Below are 27040 nucleotides of genomic sequence, written 5' to 3'. Positions count from 1 at the left end.
TGTTGTTGTTGACATTATCATTATTATTAGTAGTAGTAATAGTAACAGCAGCAACAGTATAGAGGATGACACATTCAAGGCAGTCTTCCTTAACTTTCCTAACCCTTCACATGTTCGTAGGTTAGCGCTGGATTCTCTTCCCTACCTAAACCTGTGTGCATATTTTCCAATTCCTTGTAAAAGACCGTAAAAAAAAAAAAGTGCACGCAACCAAATACCTACATAACAAGATAAAAAGCTCCTGACGCATGTGACACTGAATGCTACTGACAAGAGACGGAATCACCAACAAGGAACAGAAATAATGCACAAAACACCAGTTCTCCTGCACGAGGCACTAATCAGACAAGCTCCCATCGTGTTAGTTAATCAGAGAGCCGAGCAAGGGAGGAAAAACTGTTAGTAAGAAGCAGATACGAGCGAACACACGCATTGTAACACTACCATGCATCATCATCATCATCATCACCCGCCTACCCTTGATCCTCTTGGTCTTCTTGTACGTTCTTAGTCTTTCATCGTAGTCAAACTTATAGTCGGGGAAACCTGCAAGAGTGAACCAAAGAGATCGTGAGAGAGAGAGAGAGAGAGAGAGAGAGAGAGAGAGAGAGAGAGAGAGAGAGAGAGAGAGAGAGAGAGAGAGAGAGAGAGAGAGAGAGAGAGAGAGAGAGAGAGCTCGGGTTAAGAAAGGTAAGACAAGAACGGCTTAAAGAAGGGGGGGAGGGTAAAACAAAAGGAGGGAGAGAAGGGAAAAGGAGGGGGAAGATACCAGGTGAAGAGAATGTCCGCGTGGGTTGGGCTTTTAGGTGAAGAGAGGACAATGCCGAAGGAACTGTCGACCTGGAATACATAATGAAAGGGCAAGTAATGAGGAGAGTGGAGGAGAGGAGCGGTGAAAGGAACAGCGTGAATTGGCTCAGCAGTAGAGTGTATGGGGAGACTTACTTGATTAAAAGGAGGAAAAGTGTTTAAGAGGAGGAAGAAGAGGATGAGGGGAAGAAGGAGAAGGAGGAGGAGATAAAAGATGAAAAGATGGAGAAAGAGGCTGAAGAGGAAGGGAAAAAAGGACGATAAATAGGGGAATAAAAAAAATCCAGAGAGCGGAGGAGAAATAGAAAGGAAGGAGATAAATTATAATATAGATATACATATTAAATGTTACAGTATTTTCGTACAAAACTTATTAAACAAAAATAAATAATACAATGTAAGTTACGTGAGGAATAAAGAGGTTAATTATTGTAAGAATATGAACCCTCCAAAACCCAGAAAGTAAAAGAATTAAAATAAAAAAAAGTACTCTTCTTTTATTTCTCTCTTTCACATATGCATCATTCTGCTGAGAGGTTTAACAGAGAACATAACACATTTTACGTTCTAGAAAGATTACTGAAAAAAAAAAAAACTCCTTTGTATATAATTATTCTAACTCAATGCATAAAAGTTTTCGGACTGAAACCAACGTGATTCACTTAATGATTTTCTGTTCCTTGTACACAGTTGGAGGGAAGCATGATAAGTCTCTTAGGATAATATTTCTACTCCAAAAAACAAAAATGCACCGCCAAACAACACAGTGAGCTCTGATTATCAAAATGGAATCATAGCAAGAATATACTGCAGGTTTTTATGAAGACTTTGAGGCCAACGACGCACAAAGGCTTCATGAGTGACACAAAGAAGGCAAAAATGTCTTTCATGTACATTTTTCGCCAGAAGGAACAAAAGCTGACTAAGTGTAGCTTGTGAGAATAACTGACTGAGTCTGTGTCCTTAGGCGTTCCTAAGGACACAGTCACTACATTAATGTAATTAAGTAACAAAGCCTTTTGCTGTATCCTCGGTGCAATTAATAATGACTGAGAATATTAGAGCCGCCTTCAGTCCTCGAGTTTGTAGTGAAATATGACACATTTCAAGGGTGTGCAGCAAACGTAGCTCACTCTGAGGGTGTTCATTAGGTGACAGCAGTTGAACCGACCAATGAGACAAGCTGAATATTAACAAAGTGCTTATTTAACACAATAACAAGTAAATTATAGTAAGATTTACTTTAAAATAAGGATTACTATACGTTGATGATATTCAGATCAGAAAACACAAGAATGCACTAACAATTTTCTTACATTATCATCTTTTCGTGTTTCCAATTCAGATGCCTGCCATAAACAGTCCTGGTACACGTATGTGCTGCGCCTTTCATACCTGGGGTGGGGGATACGGCTCCACTCACACTCTATTATTAAAATTAAACCCTAAGGTGAACTTTACGGATATCTGTCTTCAGTGCCCTATCATTTTCTAGGTTGGGTTCATTTCTTTAACACTCCACGGTAATGTTGTTTGTCTTCCTGTCCTGTGCTGCTGGTGTTAACTGAATCGGTTATTTTCTTGGTGCTTATTGAACACTACTACTATTCCTTCTGCGACCTTGCTACACGAGTTTTGTTTCTCATTCTTTCTGATGTTGCCTGTTATTTCTTCAAAGTAAGATTACACAGTATTCATATTGCCTTATTAAAGTTAATGAATAAAGTTTTGCACTGCTCTGTTTTCTTTCTTGTTGAGAATTCTAAGTCTTTAAGTTTGCCATCATTACTTACACACAACTTGCGTGGACGTCAGCTTTATTTTCTGGATGAGGATTAGATTCTGAGTAACTCACCTGATAGATTCATATGTAAACACCTTGAACTCGCCTTCAGGTGTATGATGCAAAACACTGTTCTCACTTCTTACTTAGAATTATATCAAATTATAAACTATGATGGTTTCATTTAGTGAGTATCTCTGAATTGTCACACATTACTGTTACATTACTGGGTTTGCATTCACCATCAAAGGCGGCGTACATCAGTGGGGCAGGAGTACGGAAGCACTGAGCACGCAGACTTTGGCGGCTCTTGCCTCCTCTGTACTTGGGCTCCACTCGGAGATGTGAACGGAGTTTGAATAAATGATTATCTAGTCACCGGGCTCAAGTCACTCAGTAATGTACGAGAAATGACCAGTTACTCATCAGATCTGAAAGCAAATATTTGGAGGAGAGAAAGGTCCTAATGAAATTTAACATATCAAAGGCCGCTTTCTACAAGCAAAGCTCTTTAAAAGCACATAAGTAAAATTTTGTTCAGTGTTTTCCGAGATGTGCTTGGGAGAAGTACGTACAAGCCACTAAAGGGTCACTACTGCACCTTTAATGCTTCAGTGGCGCTGCGTTATTAACTGATAAGAAAAGACAATAAAAACATCTGCCACGAATAGACACACCGTCTGTCATGTCAGCAGGTGAGACATTCTTAAATACTGCTGGGACGGTTTTGAATTAGCTCTCTCTCTCTCTCTCTCTCTCTCTCTCTCTCTCTCTCTCTCTCTCTCTCTCTCTCTCTGACACACACACACACACACACACACACACACACAAACACACACTAAATGTAGGAGGTTTGTTTTTCTTCACCAATAATCAAATTTTTGGGTTATTTCTGTGAAAGGTTTGTTCCTCTGTTAAAAAAAAAGGGATAAACAAATTGGCATCCACAACGTAGTGGCACCACAACTCCCTACGCCCAACAAAGGCAGGGCGCCCCACAGCGTGTCCACCAAATGGTGACAGAATTTGCGTTCAGATTTGAAATCAAAACTGTAGTTTGCATGGCGGTGATTAAATTCACCAGAGTGGAAGCAGCCTTGTCCTGTCCTACTGTGTCTGTGTGGAGCTACACCAGGAAACGGAGGATAGCATGACGTGTTCATTAGTGTCTCCCGCGCAATAATTCTCACGCCTTTCATCAGCACTTAAGCAATATGCTACACTGAGGCCCTGCACGTACACACAGGAAAGCAAGGAGGTTTTACCATTGCATCTGTTTCCCTTTCTTAATACGGAAGGACACGTCACTTCTCTGGTGTGAAGGCTGAGGAGTGCACATGAGGAGGGTGTGCAGGAAAGAGAATGAGTAGAAGAATAATTTTGTAACAACCTATAAGAAAAATGTAGCATCTTCGCAGCAAAAATAAACATGGGTTAAAAATAAGTAAATCTCATCTTAGAAGGAGGGAATGCCATCTCCAGGTCATGTAGGCAGGAACGTGGACTCGCACATGTTGGTAAACCTGCTTGTCTTTTCCACGTGCGGTCCTTGCATGTACGAACACGAGGCTGGGCAGTCACGTTCACTGTCGCACAAATCATTCCATGTCCGTGTCACCAACCACCCATCGATTGTGGGTCTTTGAGGAAGAATCACAAGGAATATTTCACGCACTGGATTTCCCTTCTCAAGACCACTACCGCGTTGGCTCAGCTTACAAGTTTACTGGCTGCTTTTATGTCTGAATGTTTTATCGTGAAATTATCAGTCCCTATTAAATACTGCTGGCTTTGCTGTATCGTGCTGCACAACTGTAGCTGGCGCTGCTCACGTATTCTGCAAACACTCTAAAATTAGGAGCCTTTCAGTAAGAGTGATCAAGTGGGCTCCGACAGATTTTATGGGGAGAGCTGAGCAGAGTTCCATCTGTTAATACTAGAGAGACGATAATATCTCTGAGGAAAACATGAACCCCAGACATGTTTTGAAAATGTGAAGTGAACAGAGTTGCTTCCATTTTTCGTACCCTTTGAAAGTGACAGTATGATATCCACATAGTGACGGATATATCCATAAGGTATCTCTCTCTCCTCAGCAGCGTCAATGTAACTGATTATTTTTCAATGTCATCATAATTAGCAATGATTTTTAATAAGCCCTGGCTGCACATCACCTGTCATGACGCGATTCCAGGCAGCAGATGTCAGGGTTTACAACAGTGCATTAAAAATATAAAATCAAACCATGACGCAGCCAAGAGATATCACACGCCACGCTGGGAGACAGACACCGCCTTATCGCATCACGGGGCGCGCGCGTCTTGCGTCATTATGTCATATCATGAGGCTCCTTTTCGAATTTTCAGGTGGCGTCAAGACAGCGCACTCTAGATGCAAATAGTGACTCCGTTATTTAATGTGTGTGTGTGTGTGTGTGTGTGTGTGTGCGCTAACGTCATCTATTTTTTTTTTTCCTGTGCCGCTATTTTCATAAGACGTCAAGCTTGTCATGTTTTCTCCCCTAACGCTACTTTATCATATGCTTATTAAAACATGAAGATGCAAATTCTTAGAAATGCAATTTTCTCAGGTAAGTAGGTTGAGGAGCACGCGCCACACACCTGTCGGTACTGCAGCAAAACATCCCAGTGTAAACATGGCGGGGAGGAGGAGGAGGAGGAGGAGGAGGAGGAGGAGGAGGAGGAGGAGGAGGAGGGATGGGGAGGGTGTTGCAATATTATCGATGACTCTCCCTTCTTTTCGTTTCCCAGCAAGAATAAGAAACAGTTACGTCGCGATCTCTGCAGACAAATTACCTCTTTTGACACACTATGAAGAAAACAACATATATTTGAAACCTGAAGACTGAATAGACAGGAAAGCAAAGTAACGATCAGCTCCGCCTCTGGGCTCTCATTCGGGAAGGGAGGCAGACGTCCTTGGATCAGACAGACTGCGAGGTGGTGACTGTAAGAAGCGTCCTGAGATCATTTCCTTAACTTCTTTCTTAACTTTTTTAACATTCGCGGTCTCACTCAATTTTTCTATTTGCGGAATACCTCTCACCACTTTCTTTTCCTCGCCCAGACTCAGGTGTTGTGAGGACACTGACTGCAGACCATTTTCTTTCTTCCAAGCTTTGTTCTGTTCTTAGGTTCTATTTATGTTGGTGTTATGTATATAATCATAATGCCTGAGACTTGTCAACATCTTCACCATATTCGTGTTTACCTACTTCAAACGAAACTCATCACTTTCAAATCCTCCCCCTTTCACAACGTATCTGGTCAATTTTACATTTTCATCACTTTCAAATTCCCCTCCTTTCACAACGTATCTGATCAATTTTACATTATCTTCTTGCTCTATTCCTGGCCTCCCCGCAGATTATCACCTTGGGTATTTCTGGGAGCCCTTCCATCTTTTAACACTGACTGCATCTAAGACATTTATCATCAATATCTTCAAGGAAATCCCAACGGCACTTCTCGTTCTGGCCAGACATTAAGATTCCATCGCCCTCACCAAACATTTCGACGAACGATCTGAACTGATATGATCTCTAGCTTATATCTTGAATCAGCTCTTTGTCTTGCGAACTCATTACGAGCTCGGAATCTTTATCGCGTGCGAATATTAATGCGTCATCTGTCTCTTGTCTTCCTGGAACCTCAGTGTATCTGTTCGTATTATCTCCGTACACATATTTCTTTTCCACGTGAATGTGTGGAGGTGAGTAGGCACGCGACGGTTGGATGAGAGAGGGTTAGCAGTTAGGGGCTGGCGGGCGGCCTAGGGTGGGTGATCTAGGGTGTGTGAAAAGAGCATTGGACGGTAGTTATGGAGGGGTGGGTGGGGGGTGGGGAGGCCAGCATACAATGACCTTAACGCGTCACCATCATCCCCAGCAGCTTGTTCTTTATGTGGCCGCTATAAATAGTGAACAACGGCACAGTGTCGGGATGGTGCAGACGGCCGTCACTCCCTCCCTCGCCGGGCAGACATTTATATAAACACCACTCATATTTTTTTGCAGCGTTGGAACGTGAGTACGACCAGTTAAAAGCCTAAAGGTATTACACGGGGGAGGGGAGGGGGTAAAAGCCGAAGTTAAATTACAACTACTTTTTTTTTATAGAAATGTTGCAAGACTATTTGCCTTTATGACTCAAATAATGTACTAGTGAAGCAAGGAACGATGCGCTGTTACTCACGAATTGCTGCGTATAGGTTGTATGTATTATTGTGTGTGTCTGCTGTGTGTGGGTGTGTTTGTTCATTTGAAGGGCGGGGGATAAGGGCTATTCCCAAAACTGAAATATTGAGTCACATCTGGGTTTTATGGGCGCATTGTTTTTGTCGCGGAGGGAGAGGGAGAGAGACAGGGGGGGGCGGGTGTGGCGCTGCGGGGGTGAAAGGGGAAGGGGGCCAGCGGGGGGTCGACAAAGCAAACAGAGGAGCGGAGGGTGACACTGACTGGCGTTTGTTTGCGTTCTCTAGGCGCCTCTGACTGACATGCACTACCACGCCCTAAGCCTTTTTCCCCACGGCTCCTTGTTTTCTTCGGGTGACTAGCGGGGGCGAGGCGCGGCGTGGGCGGCGAGCGAGGCGTCGTCTCCTGAAATGGGCAATGATGGGAGATGCCGTGGGGCGTGGCGGAATGAGGGCGGGAAGTTCGTGTGAGATATGGAAGTTTAGAGAAAAAAAGTAATGAGGGTTTTTTAATGATTTTTGGGAAAGTTTTTTATTGTTACCGAAATTCTTTTGTGACGTTTAGTAGTTCTTGTCCGTGTTTAGTTAGAAATACACATGCTGCTTCACTACAGTTTCCGAGGCCTAAACAATACAGGCATATAGCATCGTAGATCAATAAGGTGATGTGATAAATACCACTAAAACGCTGCTGTAAAAAAAGTGGTCGCAGGTGGAGGAAAATAAAGCTCTTAAAGGTGTATTGCCAGTTACTCAATTATAGAGCATGACCTGAATGCATCAACAATTCGTCTTTCGTCTATTGTTGTCATGCCTTCCTTGCTTCCCCCTGCAGCTTCTGAACAGACTGGAGCTTCCACTACAGAAACAAGGATGAGTTTTAGTCGCGGCTCAAGGTACAGGGACTGGCTTCGTGCATACGTATGTGGCCCAGTGGTAAATGTCTCAAATAAAAGATTCGTTGCCACGCGTTCGAATCCGACTCAGTCATTGGTTTTCCTAGTGTGTTCATGTGCTCTTCTATGTTGCTCACATTCCTGTAAGCAAATTCTTCCTAACACACACACACACACACACACACACACGTTTAGGAGAGCAACGAAAGAAACACACACACAAAAAAAAAAACGTGACAAAGCAACACAAACCCAAAAGAGGAACTCGGTTAAACAGACTAACTACGGAGACAATTTTCACCATCAATCAGGAAAAGAAGACTAGTTAATTTCCATTCTTATCTACTTACTTGCACAGTGTCCCTCTTCTTATTCATACATACACCAATACATACACTGCGCCGACACCACGTCCAAAAATATACCAAGCTAGAAGCCTCAAGTCCGAGATATCAAGGCGGAAATACGTACTCAGAAATATTCTCCTTTCATCTGTACATTACCTTACAACCTAATCACCTGTCACCTGGTCATTCTCACCTATCACAAGCCTCGCTATATCGTTATCCCAGTCTTTCACTCACTTTCTTCCACTCTACCAAGTTCTTTAAGCATAATGGCTTTTGCTAACATTAATTACGTATACTCTCTTTTCCTCCCTGACCCGCAGCGTGTCTGATCCGTATCCCGTGCATACTTCAACGCACGCATGACTGAGTTTCCACGTGGGTGCGCAGCGGGTGTATCCGATCACAAAGGGTAGGACGTTGTGTGGCCTCATAATACCTCTTCGGTTCCCGCCCCCTCAACACTCAATACTGGCCACCACCTGCGCAACGGTCCGGTAGAAAGACCAAGGTTTGCACATAGAATTTTATGGGACGTGATAAAAGTTTGCTGGTTCTTACTTTATTGAAAATTGACGTGGTGGATTTAAGGCATATGGAAAAAAAAATATTGGTGGTGTGATGATTACCCAGTTTTCCTTCCTTCCTTTAACGAAAAAAAAAAGTGTAAAGAATGGAAATAATGAGGTGGAATGAAAGAACGAAGAATATGAGTGAAATGAATGAATTGATTCTGTAAAAAGGGAGAAAGGAAGAATAAAAGAAAGACGAAAGATGTGAATAAAATGAATGAACTAATGCTTAAAGGAGACATTGAAACATAAAGAAAGAAGATTACAAGAGCATAGCAAGCAAGACATGACAACAAAGAACAGTATAGATTAAAAGAGAGGAAAGGATGAAAAAAATAAAATAAATAAAAAACAGATATATGTACATCGTGAGGGAAGACAAGGAAAATAATAAAACAAAGACAAGAACACAAGAGATAAAGAAGAGAAAAAAAAATGCAGATAGAACAAGATACATGAATAAACAAAAAGCGAAAAAGGGCGAAGAAAGTAAATAATCACACAACACAAAAAAATATAAAAAAACTTGACAAGGATAACAAAGACAGATAAAACTTAAATACATGTCGTAGAAAATGGAAACTAAAACACAAAAATAGAGCAACGAAAAAAAAAAAAAAAAAACTGACATAGCAACATAAACTCAAGCCAAGAGGAACAGTGCGAGGGAAGAAGGGAGAAGAGGAGAGTGGCGTAGAAGGGCGGCAGCTTACGTGTGTCGGTGACGGCGATACCATAAGGTCCTGGGTCGTCCAGCTGGTTCTCTGCGGGAGGGATGGAAAAATAAATGTTAGGAGATCAATGACTCCTCTGTAACCTATGAATCACTTCACTCATAGATGCTCCTGTTTATCTCAACCTATCCTTCTCTTGCCCTAAATACTACCCAGCCTGCTCAGTTCAGTCCAGTCTCCTAGTATATCACGTAATATAAAGTTACATCGACCTTAACATTGATATATTAGGGGAAACGGACGTAAGAAACAAAAAAAGGAGAGTCAGACCAAACTTACGCTAATCCAGATGCTTCTACCCACTCCTCTACCTTGCCTATTCAGCCCAAGTCTCTGCCACGCACACCTAGCTATATATTTGCCAAACTTCATCTTTCCCTTTACTTCTGCCACTGCTGCTTCATACACCACAGGTAATATTTAAACGTTAAAGGAAGAGTATCACCGTGATCTGAATGTATTCCTGTGCGTATGACAATTGTTGCTTGAATGACCCTAGAACTTTTTTTTTTTTTTTTTTAGAGCAAGAAAAAGCTACGGAAATTAAAAGGTTTCAACTAATCCATCACATCTGTCAGTGAACTTTTTTTCCGACTTCGTGCTGTACACCTGCGTCAGATGATTTCATTTATCCATAGTAGCCAAAGGGTAAAAGGGATTTATGCTAGATTTACGCTAGTTTATTTATGACACTGCTCTTAACATTTTCTCTGTACCTGTAGTCTATATCATGAATAGCCAACTGTCTTCCTATGGCTTATTTCTTCATGTACAGGGTCAGTCACCAGTATCCTGCAATATACAATACTGTTTCCAAGCTTTCTCGCTGGGAGGCACAATTTTCACAATACTCGTGTTTAAAAAATCTATCAACAAAGTTTCACATGCATGACGCACCTCACTTGCTTACCTGCCTCGAGGGATGAACCAGTAGTAAAAAAAGTCATCCATCTGTGATCTTATTCTTTAATTTCACGTCCCACCTAGCCAGTCTCATTTTAATTAGTCATGAAGTTTTTTTTGACAGCTAGTTTTTTTTTTCCTACCACAATATTCTCCTTCCTTTCATTTCCTCCTAAAGTACTGTATCACGATATTATCACTAACATTTAGCATTATTCATGTAAATATTCTGGATTCTGTTACTTTTCTCTCCCAACTGAAAAACACTGAACAACATTTTTCAACATTTTGTGCAGCTCCACGAGAGAAAAAAAAAATCAAAATGAATATATGAATAGAGTGCAGGATAAAAAAAAAGAAAAAGAAAAGAAAAAGAAACAATAACAATAGCAACAATAATCCACTGACCTATAACGTTGAGGAAAACAGTGCGGCTGATCTTCGGGTCTGAGTTCACCTGGCATTCGTACACCCCGGAATCCCGAAGCGTGGCGAACTTGATGTGCAGGGTCCAGTCGTTGGAGTTCTCAGGGTGAAGAACCTGACGAGGAAGGAGGAAGTCAGGGAAGAAGAGAGAAAAAAAAAAATAAGAGTAATAATACTGAGAAATATCTTTGTGTGCGTCTGTGTGAGGGGCTGAAGCGGAGTGTTCATGATATATTCAATTCATTTTACAACTTGCAGTACCCCTGAAGGAGCCACGAACGAAACTACGAAGCCTGGAATAAATTCACATCATAACACTTGCATTTTTCTCTTGTCACCTCCACCTCCTGACTTATTAGGTGGACTAAAACTCTAACACCTGTAAGAGTTATAGTGAAAGTTACATTGTGCTACATGAAAACTACTTCCAAGGAACGATCGAACCGCGTCACATTGGCAAGGTGTCCGGAACACTGCACCCACGCCACCCAAGGCCACGAGATTGATTATTGAATTTTGATGGATACTCTCTCTCTCTCTCTCTCTCTCTCTCTCTCTCTCTCTCTCTCTCTCTCTCTCTCTCTCGCTGACAACTTTCTGTATCACCAGTTTTCACTTCCCTAATGTGCTTGGCGTTCGTTGACCAGACTCATGCATGGTAACATATTCAGTTATTTAAGTTCATTGCATACATGAAAGCCGCAGTGCAGCAATGCGACACATTTAATAAATTAGTAAAATTACTGGTGCGTATGTTCATAACACCTGTGACCTTGCGTGGCTAATGCTGGCTGTTATTTCACGCTGTCATCAGTGCGGTGGTGAAACACAGTAAGGATGGCGAATTAATCAATGAGTGAATGCATAAATGAATGAATGAGTGAATAAATGAATGAATGAACGAATGATACTTCACCAATAATTTCTTTGTCCCCGTATTTTAGAGGCCTCAGTCTTCAGCTCTAAGCCAATCACGGGGGATGATCGCGGGGGACAAACATTACATGGGATCACACTAACGAGGGAGGAGACGGACCAGAGCGCTGCCATCACGCACGCCCAAAATCTAGCACGCATATGTCAGAAACTCTAAAAAAAAACAAAATGACCAACTTTCCAGGAACCTCACACACTTCCACACACACACACACACACACACACACACACACAGTTGTAGCATTCAACGTTTTTTTCAGTCTGCTGTTTTCTTCAGACTTTCAGAGATCGTTGCTTCCAGTCACCTGCCGCATCTTCAGGAATCAATCACAGTTCCATAGCATCGTACACCTTCCCTCGATCTTCTTAACACACACACACACACACACACACACACACACACACACAAAGCCGCTGCACACATAACGAGACGTCCTAAGAGTCTTAGGAATCGCATCATATTTTAAAAAGGACATTACGTACTGAAATGCCAATAACACAGTCTTATTATGTTTGACAATACTTTATTGAGACGTGGCGCTTCAGTGGGACTTGTCAACATCACATTGTAAAAGTACAATACACCAGGAAGAGAATTCTCAGACGAGGACGCCTCACAACACAGAACAGTTGTGGAGACATGAACGTGCAGGAAGGATTACATATGTTACGTAGAATTATAATATAAAAAAGACAAATTATGACATGATACTTAAGGGATTAATTTTCATTTTGTGCACCTTCTCTAACAATCCTTGCATGACATATCAAATCCTGCTGTTCTTATGAAATGTGCTTCAGTTTGTACACTCTGCCTGGTCCGGTGTTTCTGCTTTCCCCAGCATCCCAGTAGTGTAACTTTAACGTGTCCAAACCAGAGAAGCCTCGAATCCATCAAAGAGGTGCCGTAAAACCTCAGTTCCTTTCGCTCCTGCAGACAACTTTCTTGCTTTCCTTACATGAATCTGGGTCATCTCATTTTATGGATTCCCTTTACGGCTAGAGAAAAAAAAATCTGCTCTGGTTTTTCATCTTAGTGTTTTACGTCCAAATCGATCAAGTTAATATTATTCTGATACTAACAACAAGTGTCTACCAATTTACTCTTCCAGGCCAATTTGTTTCTTAATGTTTTCAACCAACACATCGATACTGTTAATATTATTCTGCTACTAACAACGTGTCTACCAGTATTCTTTTGAAGACCATATTTTTAATTTTATTTTCTAACTTTGCTGTATGTTTCATTATCGTTCAGCAGAGGAGTGAGTCTTTAAATCTCCCTTACAGCAAGAATACGAAGATTCAGCGGTGCCTCACACACTAAGGAGTGACGGAGAAGCAAGACATGAACACATACAGAAAACCAACATGTTTAGAGTAAGTCAAGAAATTCTCAAACAGACGCGTAGAAATCTTTTGTGAACTCATATCCTACACACTACGACACACACACACACACACACACACACACACACACACACATACACAGGGAAGACTCACCATGAACCTCTCATCAGCAGAGTAGGTATAAATGCCGGCAGTCAAGATGTGTAGGTCTCGTTTCCTCATCCACGTCACCTGCAACAAAACACAACTGTTAATGATCGCCGCCGCCACCACCACCACCACCACCGCTGCTACTGCCAGTTAAACCCAATTACTAGTTCTGTTATTATTCCCACAATGACTACTACACCTCCTGTAACTTTGGTCTCTTGATGCAGATCCGAATGCGATTTTCCGGTCAGAGAGGTTATTGGCATACAGGTATATTTATAACTCCACGGCTTTCATTAGTTATTATTATTATTTTTTTTTTTTTGGGGGGGGGAATGATTTTATATTTGTATCACTACTGTTATATATATTTGCCTCCCAATTACGGCGGCTTATCATGAATCAGGAATACATACAAAGGCAATGATATACACATGAATCAGAATGAACATAACCCAATATACATAAAAGACCATAGTAAAAGCAGACAGGTCAATGGATGCATCACCGACGTACACCACTGAACTGTTACCTCCATATGTATTTGTCTACGATTATTACATTGTTTGCACTGTCATTAATCATGCAAAACTAATCCACTTATTTACGTATACCATGTAACGGCTCACTTTGATATTAAAATGAAGGCCGGCGGTGCATTCACTGACCTACTTAATATATTTTTTTTTTCCTCTCTTTTAAATCATATGTTAAGCTCGAGTATTAAGAAAAAATTTGAGTACTCAGCTGTGGATTTGTATCTTTAAACATTTCGGTGCCTCGTCTCAGCTATTTTGAACATGTTGTAGTGGAGGTTACTAGGATTATCAAATGTTTTCAGGATATTAGCGATAATTTGGCGTGAACTCTTATGTTTTCAATAAGGAAAACACCCAAGAGAATCTGAGTAGTCACCTCCGTGGCCTTTAGAAATGCTCCTTGTGATAGAAGAAAGCGTTTAAGAGTACAGGATTCACACTCGCGTAGACTTCTGTTCTGTACACAGTTTAGGTTTGGATGAAAAGAGGACAGTAATTCAGTCTTGATACGGTTATCCTTTCATATCTTTCCTTAATCGCTAAGCACTCTGAGACATTCCTTCTTGTTCTACAGCCGCCTCTAAACACTATACTGGCCAGAAGTTCCAAAGCCTGTTTTCTAATCCTTTTCTTGTAGACGCTTATAAAGACTGCATACATGGTGCTTAATGTCGTGAATGGTTCAATATCGCTGGGAAAGGGCTAAACTCTGAAAGTTCTAGGGGTAAAACTTTGTAACTGAGTTTCATTTATACTGATAACATATTCACCGATAATGATGTTTGTTTTACTCTCCCTCACTGGATTTTTACTTATTAAAAGGTCTTCCCTCCCAAACATTTTGCAGAATAGCCCCTTGATTTTTCCACACTGTTTTAAAAATATTTTCAAATGACTTCCTACTTATTCTTTCGGCTCCGGAAAAAAAGAAGAATGCATGTGTGTTTCTTTTCTCGAATATAAATTATTTTCTGTTCAAGCAAATGTAGCAAGTTGTCTGCAATGCACGTCACCTTGTGTGCCTTGGACGGTGAGTGAGTGGTAAAGTAAAAACTGCTGCCTTTTTCAAATACGGCCCATGGTATCGCTACATTATTATCGTCAGTAGTAGTAATAAGAAAGGAAGAAAACAACAACTACAATAACATCACTAATGAAAACAATACAAAAAAAGAAAAAAAAGAAAAAAATAAATAAAAAAAAAAAAATAAAAAAATAAATAAACAAAACTAAAAGAACAGCAAAAACCACCAAAACTAACACCACCACCAGCACAGTCAGCACGCCAGCACCTCCATCAACACCCCCACCATCATCACCACCACCACCACCACCACCACCACTAAAACTCATTACAACATTTGCAGCTATAAAAACATTCTCAACTTGTCGCAAAAAGTTAGAGAATATCTTTTTCCCTTTTCATACAACGTGCCCTTTCCTGCTCGTATGACGCCGCACTCTACCGCTCAGGAAAAATGAAGATAAAAACGCTATTTCCACACACACACACACACACACGCTCACACACATCTAACTCCTTTTTTGGCTTTCAACATTTCATTTCACGACAAATATATCAACGATTTTTTTTTTCTCTATTCTCTCATTTGTTGTTGCTCTTTCGTTTTTTCCCCCAACAGTGTTTTTATTCATAGCTGCATGAAGTCTAAAGTCACGAAGGATAGCGGGCATTGTTAGTTTAAGCCATATCTACATTTTGTTCAGCGCGATACTTGGCTTTCGTTTCCTAAATGCTCCAGACTCGGTAATAGAATGAATTTCTGGCATCCGTACTGTGCCCAAGACTTTGCTTCGAGCTTGGACCATCTTCCGCACGTGTTCTTACTAGTACTGGTGTTTTCATTATTAATATTGCTACTACTACTACTACTACTACTGCTACTTTTATTATTTATCTTTTCAAGTTCGAACCATTCTTTCTTGTTCAATCCCAATTACTGATTCTGAGAATTTTGGTTACGTTACCCTTGGGACATCCTCTATACTATTTAAAAACCTGTATCAAGTCCCCTCTTAACCTCTGCCTCTCTAATGACCACGTACGGCAGTTGTAAAGAAATACGTAGTGAAAGAAGATGTATACACCTTCATCATCTCATCGGCAAAGCGTAGCGCAGTGCCGAGCTATCCAGCAATCAGACAATTTAGTCTCCCATTTCCTAATTAAGAAATTTTCCAAAATTCTCATTTTTCATCACTCCGCTGGCTCAAGTCTCAAGGGCCTTAATTACTGGATTCTTTCTGCCAATTAGAAATAAAAAGTCCATCCCTCCTCCATATCTACGTAATATATACATCTGCGTATTCATTCACTATATAATTCATGTCTGTCTACAAACGTACTCGTGTATAAATGGAAATACTGAAAACTGATGAAACACCGCCTTTCAGTCTGCATGCGGAGGATCATGAGTTTCGCAGAAAGTGTAGATACCAAGTTTGCGTCAATATTCTACCTTCTTTACTTCAAGTCTTGTCTGGTGCTTTGCCTGATGCGACGCAGGACTAACTGTCTGCTCTGCTTTGTTAATGGAGTACTTTTATCATTGAATTGAATATATAATGCATATTCGTACAGGTTTTACGAGAGAGAGAGAGAGAGAGAGAGAGAGAGAGAGAGAGAGAGAGAGAGAGAGAGAGAGAGAGAGAGAGAGAGAGAGAGAGAGAGAGAGAGAGAGAGAGATAGAGAGAGCAGAACCAGAAAAATACAAGAAGAAAAGTAAGAGAAAAACAACCTATTCATCCCTCACTAAGAAGACTACAAATAACAACTCTGCGTGGAAAAAATGATGCCCGTGAATAGCTAGCGAAGTCATCTTGAATAAGGACGAGAAAGAGAAACAAACCTATCTTTGGCTATGACACAGCGGCTGGTGGAGCACAGGAGTGGAGGAGAGGAACAGGTGGAGCAGGTGGAGAGAGTTTTACCCGTTGTAACATGGAGATACTTAAGACAACGTCAGTGGGAGTGTCTGAGAAGGTGAGGTGCAGGTAGGAAAGGATGATGTCAGGTGGAACGAAGGAAGCGCGTCTGTAGGTGAAAAAAAGGAGTGAAGCAGGAGAGCTGTATGTAGCGAAAAGAGCGTGTACCCACTTTTCCTCTTCTTCCCTTCTTCTTCTTCCCGCCCATGCCATTATGCCGGGAAGATGGGGGGATAAAACACTTCCTTCCGCCGATGCGACTCTCTCTTCACGGGCGGAAGAAGTCAGCCACTTACGGATAACAATACAGGAATCAGTCGTTACGTTATGAGCATCTGTGAGTGAAAGATTCGTGTCCTGCCATTTCTGTCACTATATCATAGAAGTCTGTATTCTGGAACGATTTGCTCTTTCACCACAGAAATGATCTGCCGGGTTCTCAAGGGTGTCTCTCCTGTTGATAATGTAGAAATCTTGTTAATCTCTCAATAGAACCGTAAAAAACATCCTTAAAATCCTTGCCACCTCAGGAAGAGCCCTTTAAAGTAGTCGGGGTGCGGCGCAGAAATGTTCCAGAATACGCTCCACAGTTTGAGCAACGGTTAAACAATACCAGTTTATGTTATGCTGTTTTCAGCTAGGAAGAATGGTATATAAAGGTACTTATAGCGTTTATGTATTGATTTATCTTTTATAATCGCTCTGTTTGCCATTCTATCATTACTTTCAATGCACTAACAGTTCGGCCAGGTGCAGAGGAAAGGAATATGCTGGGAATGGACTCACCAGCCAGGAGGAAAGGAAGACCAAAGGGAAGATGTATTGATACGCTGAGAGATGACAGGCGAGTGATGGATATGAAAGACGAGGCGGAAGACGCAGTAAGGTGCCGTCCCCTAACAGAAGCATCAGAAAGGGTAGGCCTCTCTAAAACACCACTTACTGTAATCATTTATACGAATACAGTATTTAATCGCATTTGAACTGGTAGTATTTTACAGAGGGAAGTTTTTGTCAGTATTTTCAGCCAAAGTCCATCGAGGTTCCACTATTCATGGCATTCTTAAGGGTTTTCTCCTCCGACCCCCATATCTTTATCCTGCCTCTCGTCTGCTTTAGCCCAATATCTCTTCCCTAAATTACTATTCTATTGGTCTTAAACGTCCATGATATCCAAACCTGTAATACATAATCATCTTTCCTTTTGAATGGATGGTAGTATGTCTCAAGTTAATGTTTTTTTTCCACAGTTCATGGTTTTCCTTAACTCGGCATGTTCTTTAACCTTTTCATACCCTGGAAGTCTCTAGATCTAGATTCCAAGGCCTCGTTAGCCTCTATATTCACATCCTATAAATATAAGCAACAAGAGTGAGTAGGCGAAGAGCCACTTTTCCTTTCAGACATCCTTCTCTAATGATAGAAGCCAACGTTTCCTTCACTAAAGACACCCTTCAGCTCTCCTTTCAGCTCTACATAACAGGCATTTTGCGTGTACTTCCCTAAACTAATGCATTCTTTCTCTGTATGATCGAGCAGCTTGAAACCGTGCCACTGCCAAGTAAGAATCTGTCCCAGGAGAGCCATTTCAAAACTCCTCCTCTGCCTCTCTTTGATTCACGAACTAGAGCATTTTACGTTTTACTTAAAGCCCGAAACTTTGTCTATTTTTGCTCTTCCTCCCTCTCCTCTCCTCCTTGCTGACACGGCCGTAGAGAGGGTCGAGGGAGCGGCACTCTGTCAGAGGTAAACAAAGTGACAGGACGACACGCGTGAGGGGGAGCAGGCGTACAGTCCAGCATGAATGTATATATTTCCATTCTCGCCCTAAACATCGTACGTCTAGTCTCGTTTCGGCATTTCATCTTGATCATGAGTCTGTCCTGCTCCCTTCCTTCTCATTTCTTCCTTCCAGTCCCCCGAGGCGCGGCTCCACATACGTAGCACAGCACATTCGTTTCAACTTGTCCATACCAAAGGCAGAAGGAAGGGAGGACTTCTTAAACTGTGTAAAAAAGACATCTAATTAACTTTTGGCCATTAATCATGTCGACTTTCCTCACTAAACCTTCCCTTTCTCCCTCTCCCACTTGTATCTCCTCTCAAATTAATATCACATGAATATTCTTCTCTGCCTTTATTTTCTAGGGGTATTTTCGTAAGAGTAATGGTATGACACACATATTCACTCAGTCAGCAGAGAGCTTCGGCAAACCCTGAAGCATAGCGGCTATTAACATACTACTCGTTTTAAGGGAAATACCGGGAAGGGAGAGGAGGAGGAGGAGGAAATAGGAAGAGAAGGAGAAATGTGTGGAGATATAACCATAGATGTTGTACGTAGACTTTGTGTGTGTGTGTGTGTGTGTGTGTGTGTGTGTGTGTGTGTGTGTGTGTGTTTAGTTTGCCTTCTTTCATGATCAAAAGACTATATGGTTCAATAGAATATTTCTCTTGCTCACACACACACACACACACACACACACACACACACACACACACATACACACACACACACACACACACACGTCTCAGCAGCTAACAAATCCCTTACTGTTGTTTTTCCTTCCAAGATCTGAACATCCCCCCTTTTTACATGTACCAATCATTTCATAGGAGTCCATTTCTCCAGCACGCAGAAATCTTGATGCTAAGTCGATACACAGCAAGTACCCGACAATACCCCAAACACAAATAACAAGACTTCACCCTCGACAAATGCTCAAGCCACACACACACGGGATCGACTTCAATATAAAAACATGAATCAGAAGAGCGAGCAAGGCGGAAGGAGTCGCCACAAGAAGAGACGTTCAATCATCGCGGCTGTGAATGGCTCGTTGAACCGCATTAGCACCATCAACTCCCGCTGAGAACACACCGGAAGGGCCGCACAATGAGGCCGCTGGGGATGATGGTGGTGGTGGTGGTCGTGGGCGCGGGCGAATAAAAGGGCCAGTCAAATAAAACAGCAAATAAAGATAAACCTTCCCGAACCAGCAACGGGAAGAGGGAATGGAGGGGAGTACGTGAAGGGAATGAAGGGCATAAATATTTGCTTGCTGATATGTACGTGAATAGCATGTTTGTCAGATTGGCCTGATTCTGAAGCATTTTCCTCGCATCTCCACTGCTTTCAAAGAGTTCTTGGAATAACACGGATTTTTAAGGATGTTTTTACGGTTCTAGTGACAGATTAACAAGATTTCCACATTATTAACAGGAGAAACACTGTTGAGAAGCCGGATAATCGTCTCTGTGGGCTTTGAAAATATTTATGGTGAGAGCAGGGCGTTCTTGAAGACAGGCCACAACACAGACGCGGGACTTGTAGCACAGAGGGTAACTGCTCGTGGCGTGTCTGCAATGCGTGGCGGGAAAGCGTGACTGGATTTTTTTATTGCCGTCGTTACATCATCTTCTCTATTTTACTTCCTTCGTTGACTCCTCTGCTTGACACAACGGCGCCCTTTACACTTGCTTTGAGTCACGACGGGATTTACGACGTACCTTGACATGCGAGCCTGCCTGCAACACAGTGCTCTTGTGTCTACTCTGCGTGGTCCCTTTTGCTTTATAGTACATTCAGATACATTAATATTCCACTGCACTTTCAGTTAAAGAGTTTCTGGGGAACACTAAATATGACAATCTCAAAATAAAAAAAAAGAACCTGCTTTATGTGAAAAAAAAAAAATTGTCTTCTGTAACGCTATGGATATAATGAAGTAGGCGTGAAATGTCAGGTATTCCTCATGTTTAAAGACCGTACTGAAATATCACTAAACTGGGGATTAATAATTATGTCAGTCATGTACCAAATTCAGCAATGGGGCTTCTCAGTTAAAGGTTTCCGTGTCAGCAAACGACCCTGGTTATCTGTTACTACAATTCGTCACACGGTCAGCCTGTCTCAGATAATTCTCAAATCTTTATTGCTTCCATCATTAATACTTGCAATACATCTGCCACAATCGTTCATGTATAGTTTTTATTAGCTTGTATAGTTGACAGATATTTGTGGATCAGTTAGAGCTCACATCTTTGTAGTAGGACCTCTCTCTCTCTCTCTCTCTCTCTCTCTCTCTCTCTCTCTCTCTCTCTCTCTCTCTCTCTCTCTCTCTCTCTCTCTCTCTCTCTCTCGCCCCCTTAGACATCACGCAGGGAACGGGCGAGACAAAAATGACCTCTCCAAAAATAGAATATTGGACAGGCAAAGTGAAAAATTCCGATAATTCCCCTTGGAGCGGAAAGAAGTATCGGTCAAGGAGGCAAGACTGGGAAAAGAAAGAGGCATAAGTAATGTACTGGACTTTGGATGGAAGCTCGGGAGAAAAAGAAAGCACAGGCGCAAAAGATGGAGAAGTCGAGGCTGTCTGGTGTTTTACGTGAGTGTGAAGTGAGTCTTGTTAATTTGGAGAACTTAACGAAAGGGGAAGAGCTGGAGAGACGGACGTAAATCGGATAAACAGGTCGAAGTTGCCTCGTGTTTTATGCCGGATGAAAAGACTCGGTAAAATATAAATCGTGATGCCTGAGCGAGCGGCGCAGCATCGAGGGAGCGCGCCACGTAATGCCTCGCAGACCACCAGGGATTGGTTCTTTATTCATGCTGGAAACGACGGGGACTCAAATATTCTTATGTACTATCAGATTTTATGACATTTGTTCGTATGTTATGACTCTGCTCGTGTGTTTCTATGTCCTTATATGAAATTCAAAATAGCTTCTAACACGTTGGGTGTTTGTGATGAATTACACTGTCAAATCTAAACTAAGATATGTTATATAGTATTAACAACCAAGGGGCATCACCACCCATCCTTTCCGTCACTCGAGGCTTGCAGGAAAGGAAGACAATAGTAAACCTGTAATATGAACGAGAACTTCTATTTTCTCCGCCATTCATCTTACCATCATCATTATCATCATCAATCACGCCTCATCACTAGCTACACCTCTCCCGTGGGCCTTCATCACAACACAACGCCCTTCCCTTATACCGCAAAGCTCTTTTTACCATTCATCATTCATTACCATCATAACAATGCACTGCCCTTACCATCCCTTCATCACCCAAATCCATTACTTCCTGCCATCACCATTCTCACTCTTCTAAAAGGCCGTATTCTGAAACATTTCTGCTCCGCACCTCCATTACTTTCAACAAGCTCTAGTTGAAGTTATACGGGTTATTAAGGGTATTTTTACGGTTCTAGTGACAGGTTAACGATATTTCTACAGTATGCACAGGAGAAACAGTCTTGAAAACCCGGCTAATCATCTCTGTGGCCTTGAAAAATAGTCGTGGTAAGAGAGTAAAAAATTTCTGAATATCATTGTAACTCCCACTCTCATCATCGTCATTTACCTTGTTCTAAGTTTTCCTGTTCCTCCACGTGTAGTTTATTAGCATGAACATTCCTTTCAATATCCGTAAGTAATATTGGATAACCTCTGTAATCTCCTTAAACGTTATTAACATAGTGAGTGATGTTTTGTTTATTTTTTTTTCTTTGTACCCTTAGCTGGATTCATTAACGCTAGATAGAAATAATGTAATGCTAAGTAATCCCCAGCACAATTAATGACGCTCACTCACAGTCTGCAGGTAACATGCATCCCAGCACGTTTCTGAGTAAAGGCTACAGTTTTTCTACTCGACAATGTCCTTCAGGGAATGGGTCAAATTATTTTAACTGATTATGCTCCATTTCGTACTGAGTTAGCATCCAAGCATATATGCCAGTTCAATTTCTAGCTACCTTTTGGCTGTGATTGAGTTTTTCACTGATTATACTCGTATTTCAATTCATACTAGATTAGCTTCCAAACACACACACACATCTCTATCAGTTTCTACCTTCCTATTAATTCTGAATCTATCTTCACTGATAATCTTACATTTTAATACTAAGTTAACTTCCAAACATAAATATCTAAGTCAACTTCTAAGTCTGCATTACAATACCTTCTGTACATAGTTCTGGCGGCCCAATCCCCGTTAGGCAGGCAGGACAGCCACTCGAAACTACACAGACACACTTCTTTCCCCTAAGTGTTCGTTTTCAGTCTCTCAAGATCCGCTGTAATGTTGGTTCTCTTTCTATCCTGTACTGGCTTCATTATTGATATTGTTCTTCTGACACTTCTCTCAACCTACCTACCTCTCTCTCTCTCTCACTCTCTCTCACGGCCAATGCACAGGACTTTCCACTTTCTGTCCTCCCTGTTTTGCCATCTTACTAATTCAAGAGTTAACCGCTTCTCTCCATCATCGCCTTCATTGGTAAACTTTGCAAAACTCTTCCTTCCTCCGTTTCTCCTTCCGCCTTCTTGCAACTTGGTCTCTTTCAAGCGGGTAGTATTAAAACACTTCGCGAACTTTACTGGCGTTGCTCTTTTATAAAACTCGCCTGCTATTTTCATTATTCTTAGGTGGCTATTTACGGTTTTCTTTTCCCTTGGATTGCTTATATAACTTTCGGTCGTGCGCTGTCTTTCATTATCACTTTTATTATTTCGTGAGTCTTCAGAAGTCCCATTGATAGAAAGTCTTCGTATTGTTGTGAATGTAAAGGATTCTTCACTACACACACACACACACACACACACACACACACACACACACACACACACACACACACACACACACACACACACACACACACACACTTGGTTAGATTCAATTGACCACAAAAATACGAAGAATACACAGATAAAAGCCTTGTGAGTAGAAATTAGGTTATGGTCCATATAAAGCCGTAATAACAACATTTACAATAAGGGATGACTCAATAAAACTGAGCGTATATAACAAAACACAATGACAAATAAGTAAATAAATAAATAAAATAAGAACATAACTACATCGAATAATCTGAAAGTAAGTATTCAGCATTCCCCCACCCCCAAACACACACACACACACACACACACACACACACACACACACACACACAATGGGTACACTGACTACGTGTCCTGGGCTCCTCAATGAGTAACTAAGGCAAAAGGGGAGCGTTGTACCATAATGGGGTCTTTCTATTTCGTTAATTTTTAATTCTTATTTTCTTTTGTCTTTCACTAACGAGTAGAAGGTCGCTACTCTGGGGCAAGGAGACAATGATAAAAAAGTAAAGAGGAGCCTCTAAACTGGTGGCACCATACATTATATACGAGGAGGATAGCGTTTCTTACCTTTTTTTTTTTTCAGACCATAGCAACACCAGTAGTCAGGTCAGGTACAGCACCCCTGACTCTTAGTAACAGCAGATTACAGAAGCTACAGATGCTGCACTACTACAAAGTGGAGTGAAGTACTGTTTGATCAATTGATTTGTTCATTTTTCGAAATATAAACCGTTACTGGCAAAGACAATAGGAAAATATGAAAAGAAAAGAAAAAAAGCCTTTTCCAGAACCTCGTAAAACTGAGAGAGAGAGAGAGAGAGAGAGAGAGAGAGAGAGAGAGAGAGAGAGAGAGAGAGAGAGAGAGAGAGAGAGAGAGAGAGAGAGAGACGTGCAATTCAAATGGTAGGATTCATTTTAACAACCAGTGCATGTTGTCTGCGCCTTTCGTTTCCCATTACCGCCAGCCTTACTGTGTCATTATCCTCACACAGTTTCATCATCATCTATTTGTCTGTCATCATTATCTAATCATTCCCGCCACCAGCGCCACCACCACCACGCTGCCATTTCTATCACCAGTGGCATTAAGCTCGGAGCGAATGTTTCATAAATAGACTGAAATCCCTCTTTTTACTTTGTTTTTTTTCCTCCTTTTTTTATCAGAATAGAAAAAAAAAGAAAAAAACCAGGAAACAGTCACGAATTATATCACCAATCATTCCGTCCATGGATTTTGAAAGTCGTCGAAAATATTTACATCCTTGAATAAAAATAGGATAGAGTTTTTGGGGTCATTTGTGTGTTATTTCACTGCCAGCTTAGAGAGAGAGAGAGAGAGAGAGAGAGAGAGAGAGAGAGAGAGAGAGAGAGAGAGAGAGAGAGAGAGAGAGAGAGAGAGAATCCAATATGTCACATCTTACAATCCTTCCTCAATGAAATAAGGCAAGGATGGAGCAGCTACCAGATGAAAAGCTACAGATTTCTGGCCAGGATTAAGCACACAATATTTCAAGCTTTCAACAACGTCTATGATTTATTTTTTTAATTTACATTTTCCATTACTATTACATTTACATAAAAAGACAATAAGGGTAGCAGCAGCTGTAATAACGACTGAAAAGATCATACCGTGGATATTATAACGGTCATAATAGTAGTAGTAGTAGTAGTAGTAGTAGTAGTAGTAGTAGTAGTAGTAATAGAAACAGCTGTGTTTTTCTTAATCCTTCTCGTATCTAAAATTTCACAATTCAGAAAAAAGAAAAGGATTACTTCAAATATTCCTCAACGTCAAACACTCAAAATATCCAACGTATCCTCTTTATATATATATAGTATTGAAGAAATACCTTTTTTTTTTTTTTTTCAGGAACGACTAATATTAAAGGCAAAGTTAGCAGAGGGCTGGTAATAATTTGTTGATGCGTGGACCAACTGTGACTACGTGCATGTGAAAATTGCGTACGATTTTAATTACCTCTGCCGCAATGGATGAATCATGTACTTTAATTCCATATTTCGATGCGAGAGGAATAGTTAATATATCATGTACCTACTAACATACAACTTGGAGCGTCGACAAATCGTAAAATCTACCTAACCTCTTTGTATAATTCGGATTAGTTCTCCCTGTCTGTCTACCTGCCTGTTTGTTTCCTTGCGAACCAGGAACCACACTACATGGTTTTGCAGGTTACTATTCGTTTTCTCCCTCAAGCTACAGGGCCAGAAAGACTTGAACCTGTATCTATTCGTACCAAAATGAATGTCAGACAGCTAAAAAATTTGGGTTCAGAGGTAAAAGTTGTGAGATTTTTGTACATTACTTTTACTGATGCCATAGTTATTGATATCTATATATTTTTATTTTATTTATTTATTTATTTTTTCCCTATTGGTATGGAGGATGGAGGCTGGGGGTTTTAAAAAGAAAAGGCTGTGATTTGAGATGGCAGGTAGCGAGTTACTGAAAAAGTAGCAACACGAACACTGCTACTTTTTCTGCCGTGGTATTTTCTCGTGTACTTCTACATACGTATTGACTGGGCACCTTTTCTATTTTCTCTCCCTCCCATGGTTTATCTCCATCCTTCACTGCCCAGTCTTCTTTCAATCCATCTTTCTTCCCTAGTCTCAATCCTCGTATCCATTTATTTATCCATCTACCGGTTTTCCAATCTATCTATTCACTCATTGACTTAACTAAGTATCTATGCATCCATCTATGAAAATATCCATCAAGACTTATTCCCTTTGTAAGTAATCAAGAGAGGAAGGGTTGTGAAGGAGCAAATCTGCCGTAAGAGCGAATTACAAGTGAATAGACAGCACGGCAACACGTAGTTTAGTTACCACAGCATCCACACCAAACAGCTCAATGCATCAGCAATAACGAATCCACGGTGGTCGCCAGGCAATCTGCTATACACAACAGTGATATTATCGCATCATTTCAGCGGCTCAGCGTCAACGGAACTGAAAGCGTACGTATACATTTCATACACAAACCTGGAACTCGAAGCTGACGTGGAGAAAAGAGAAAGTAATAAGAGAAGAGGGCGGAAGGAAAGTGACGATGAAAACTGTTTTTTTTTTTAAAGAAGGAAAATAAGAATATATTTTAGCGCATGAAAGATAATGTGAACAGTGCAAATTCTAATGATAAATTACACACATAAATCTGGAATTCTAAGCTCTCGTGAATTATGGAGGGAGAGAAAAAAGAAAAAAGGAAGAGGAGGAGGAAGAGGAGGAATAGGCTGAGGAAGACTAAGAAGGACAAATACAAAAGACCAAATTGGACAAAAAAAAAAAAATTAGATACGTAAATGAACACAATAGAAGGCAACGTGAAAGATGCTTATTCTAAAAAAAAAAAAGTACAAAGAAGAATAGCTCACAAGAAAGATAAGGATGAAAAAATAAAATAACCACACGAAGGAGAAGAAAGCAATAGAATAATAAACTGGAAGATAACACAAGGCATTACATGAGGACCAGAGAGCAGGAAGAGAAGAAAGGAATAAGAAAGAATAAGCGTAGAAGGAAAACGAAACGAACCAGAAAAATATTGCATGGTGGCAAGAAAGGAAGGAAATAGATGAGCACATTGGAAGAAAATTCGTGAAAGAAAACATTCTGAACACAATGAAAGGAAAAAGTTGAGTAAAGGAGTAAAGGAAGGGAGGAAAATAACCCAGGAAAACTTAATAGAGGAGAAACTGGAAGAGGAGGAGGGAAAGTAAATGCAACTTTATGAAGACAGAATAAAGAAAGCAGTGCGTACTTTATTTCTATAACAA

At 40.9% G+C, this 27040-nt stretch overlaps 1 protein-coding gene across 1 annotated transcript in view; it reads right to left on the bottom strand.

The window, feature by feature from the left end:
• Nucleotides 1-27040, bottom strand: part of LOC135111293 (uncharacterized) — a 73105-nt gene that overhangs the window by 27681 nt on the left and 18384 nt on the right. The window contains exons 3-6 of the mRNA XM_064024530.1: nt 13123-13200; nt 10666-10798; nt 9334-9384; nt 478-546 (exon numbers count right to left, since the gene is read on the bottom strand). Of these exons, the coding sequence (XP_063880600.1) occupies nt 478-546; nt 9334-9384; nt 10666-10798; nt 13123-13200 (331 nt within the window). The remainder of the gene's footprint in view (nt 1-477; nt 547-9333; nt 9385-10665; nt 10799-13122; nt 13201-27040) is intronic.

Source organism: Scylla paramamosain, chromosome 21, assembly GCF_035594125.1.
Source record: "Scylla paramamosain isolate STU-SP2022 chromosome 21, ASM3559412v1, whole genome shotgun sequence".
NCBI classification, from domain to species: domain Eukaryota; kingdom Metazoa; phylum Arthropoda; class Malacostraca; order Decapoda; family Portunidae; genus Scylla; species Scylla paramamosain.
The sequence above is the reverse complement of the archived record's forward strand: the minus strand, read 5'-3'. Positions and strand labels throughout refer to the sequence as shown.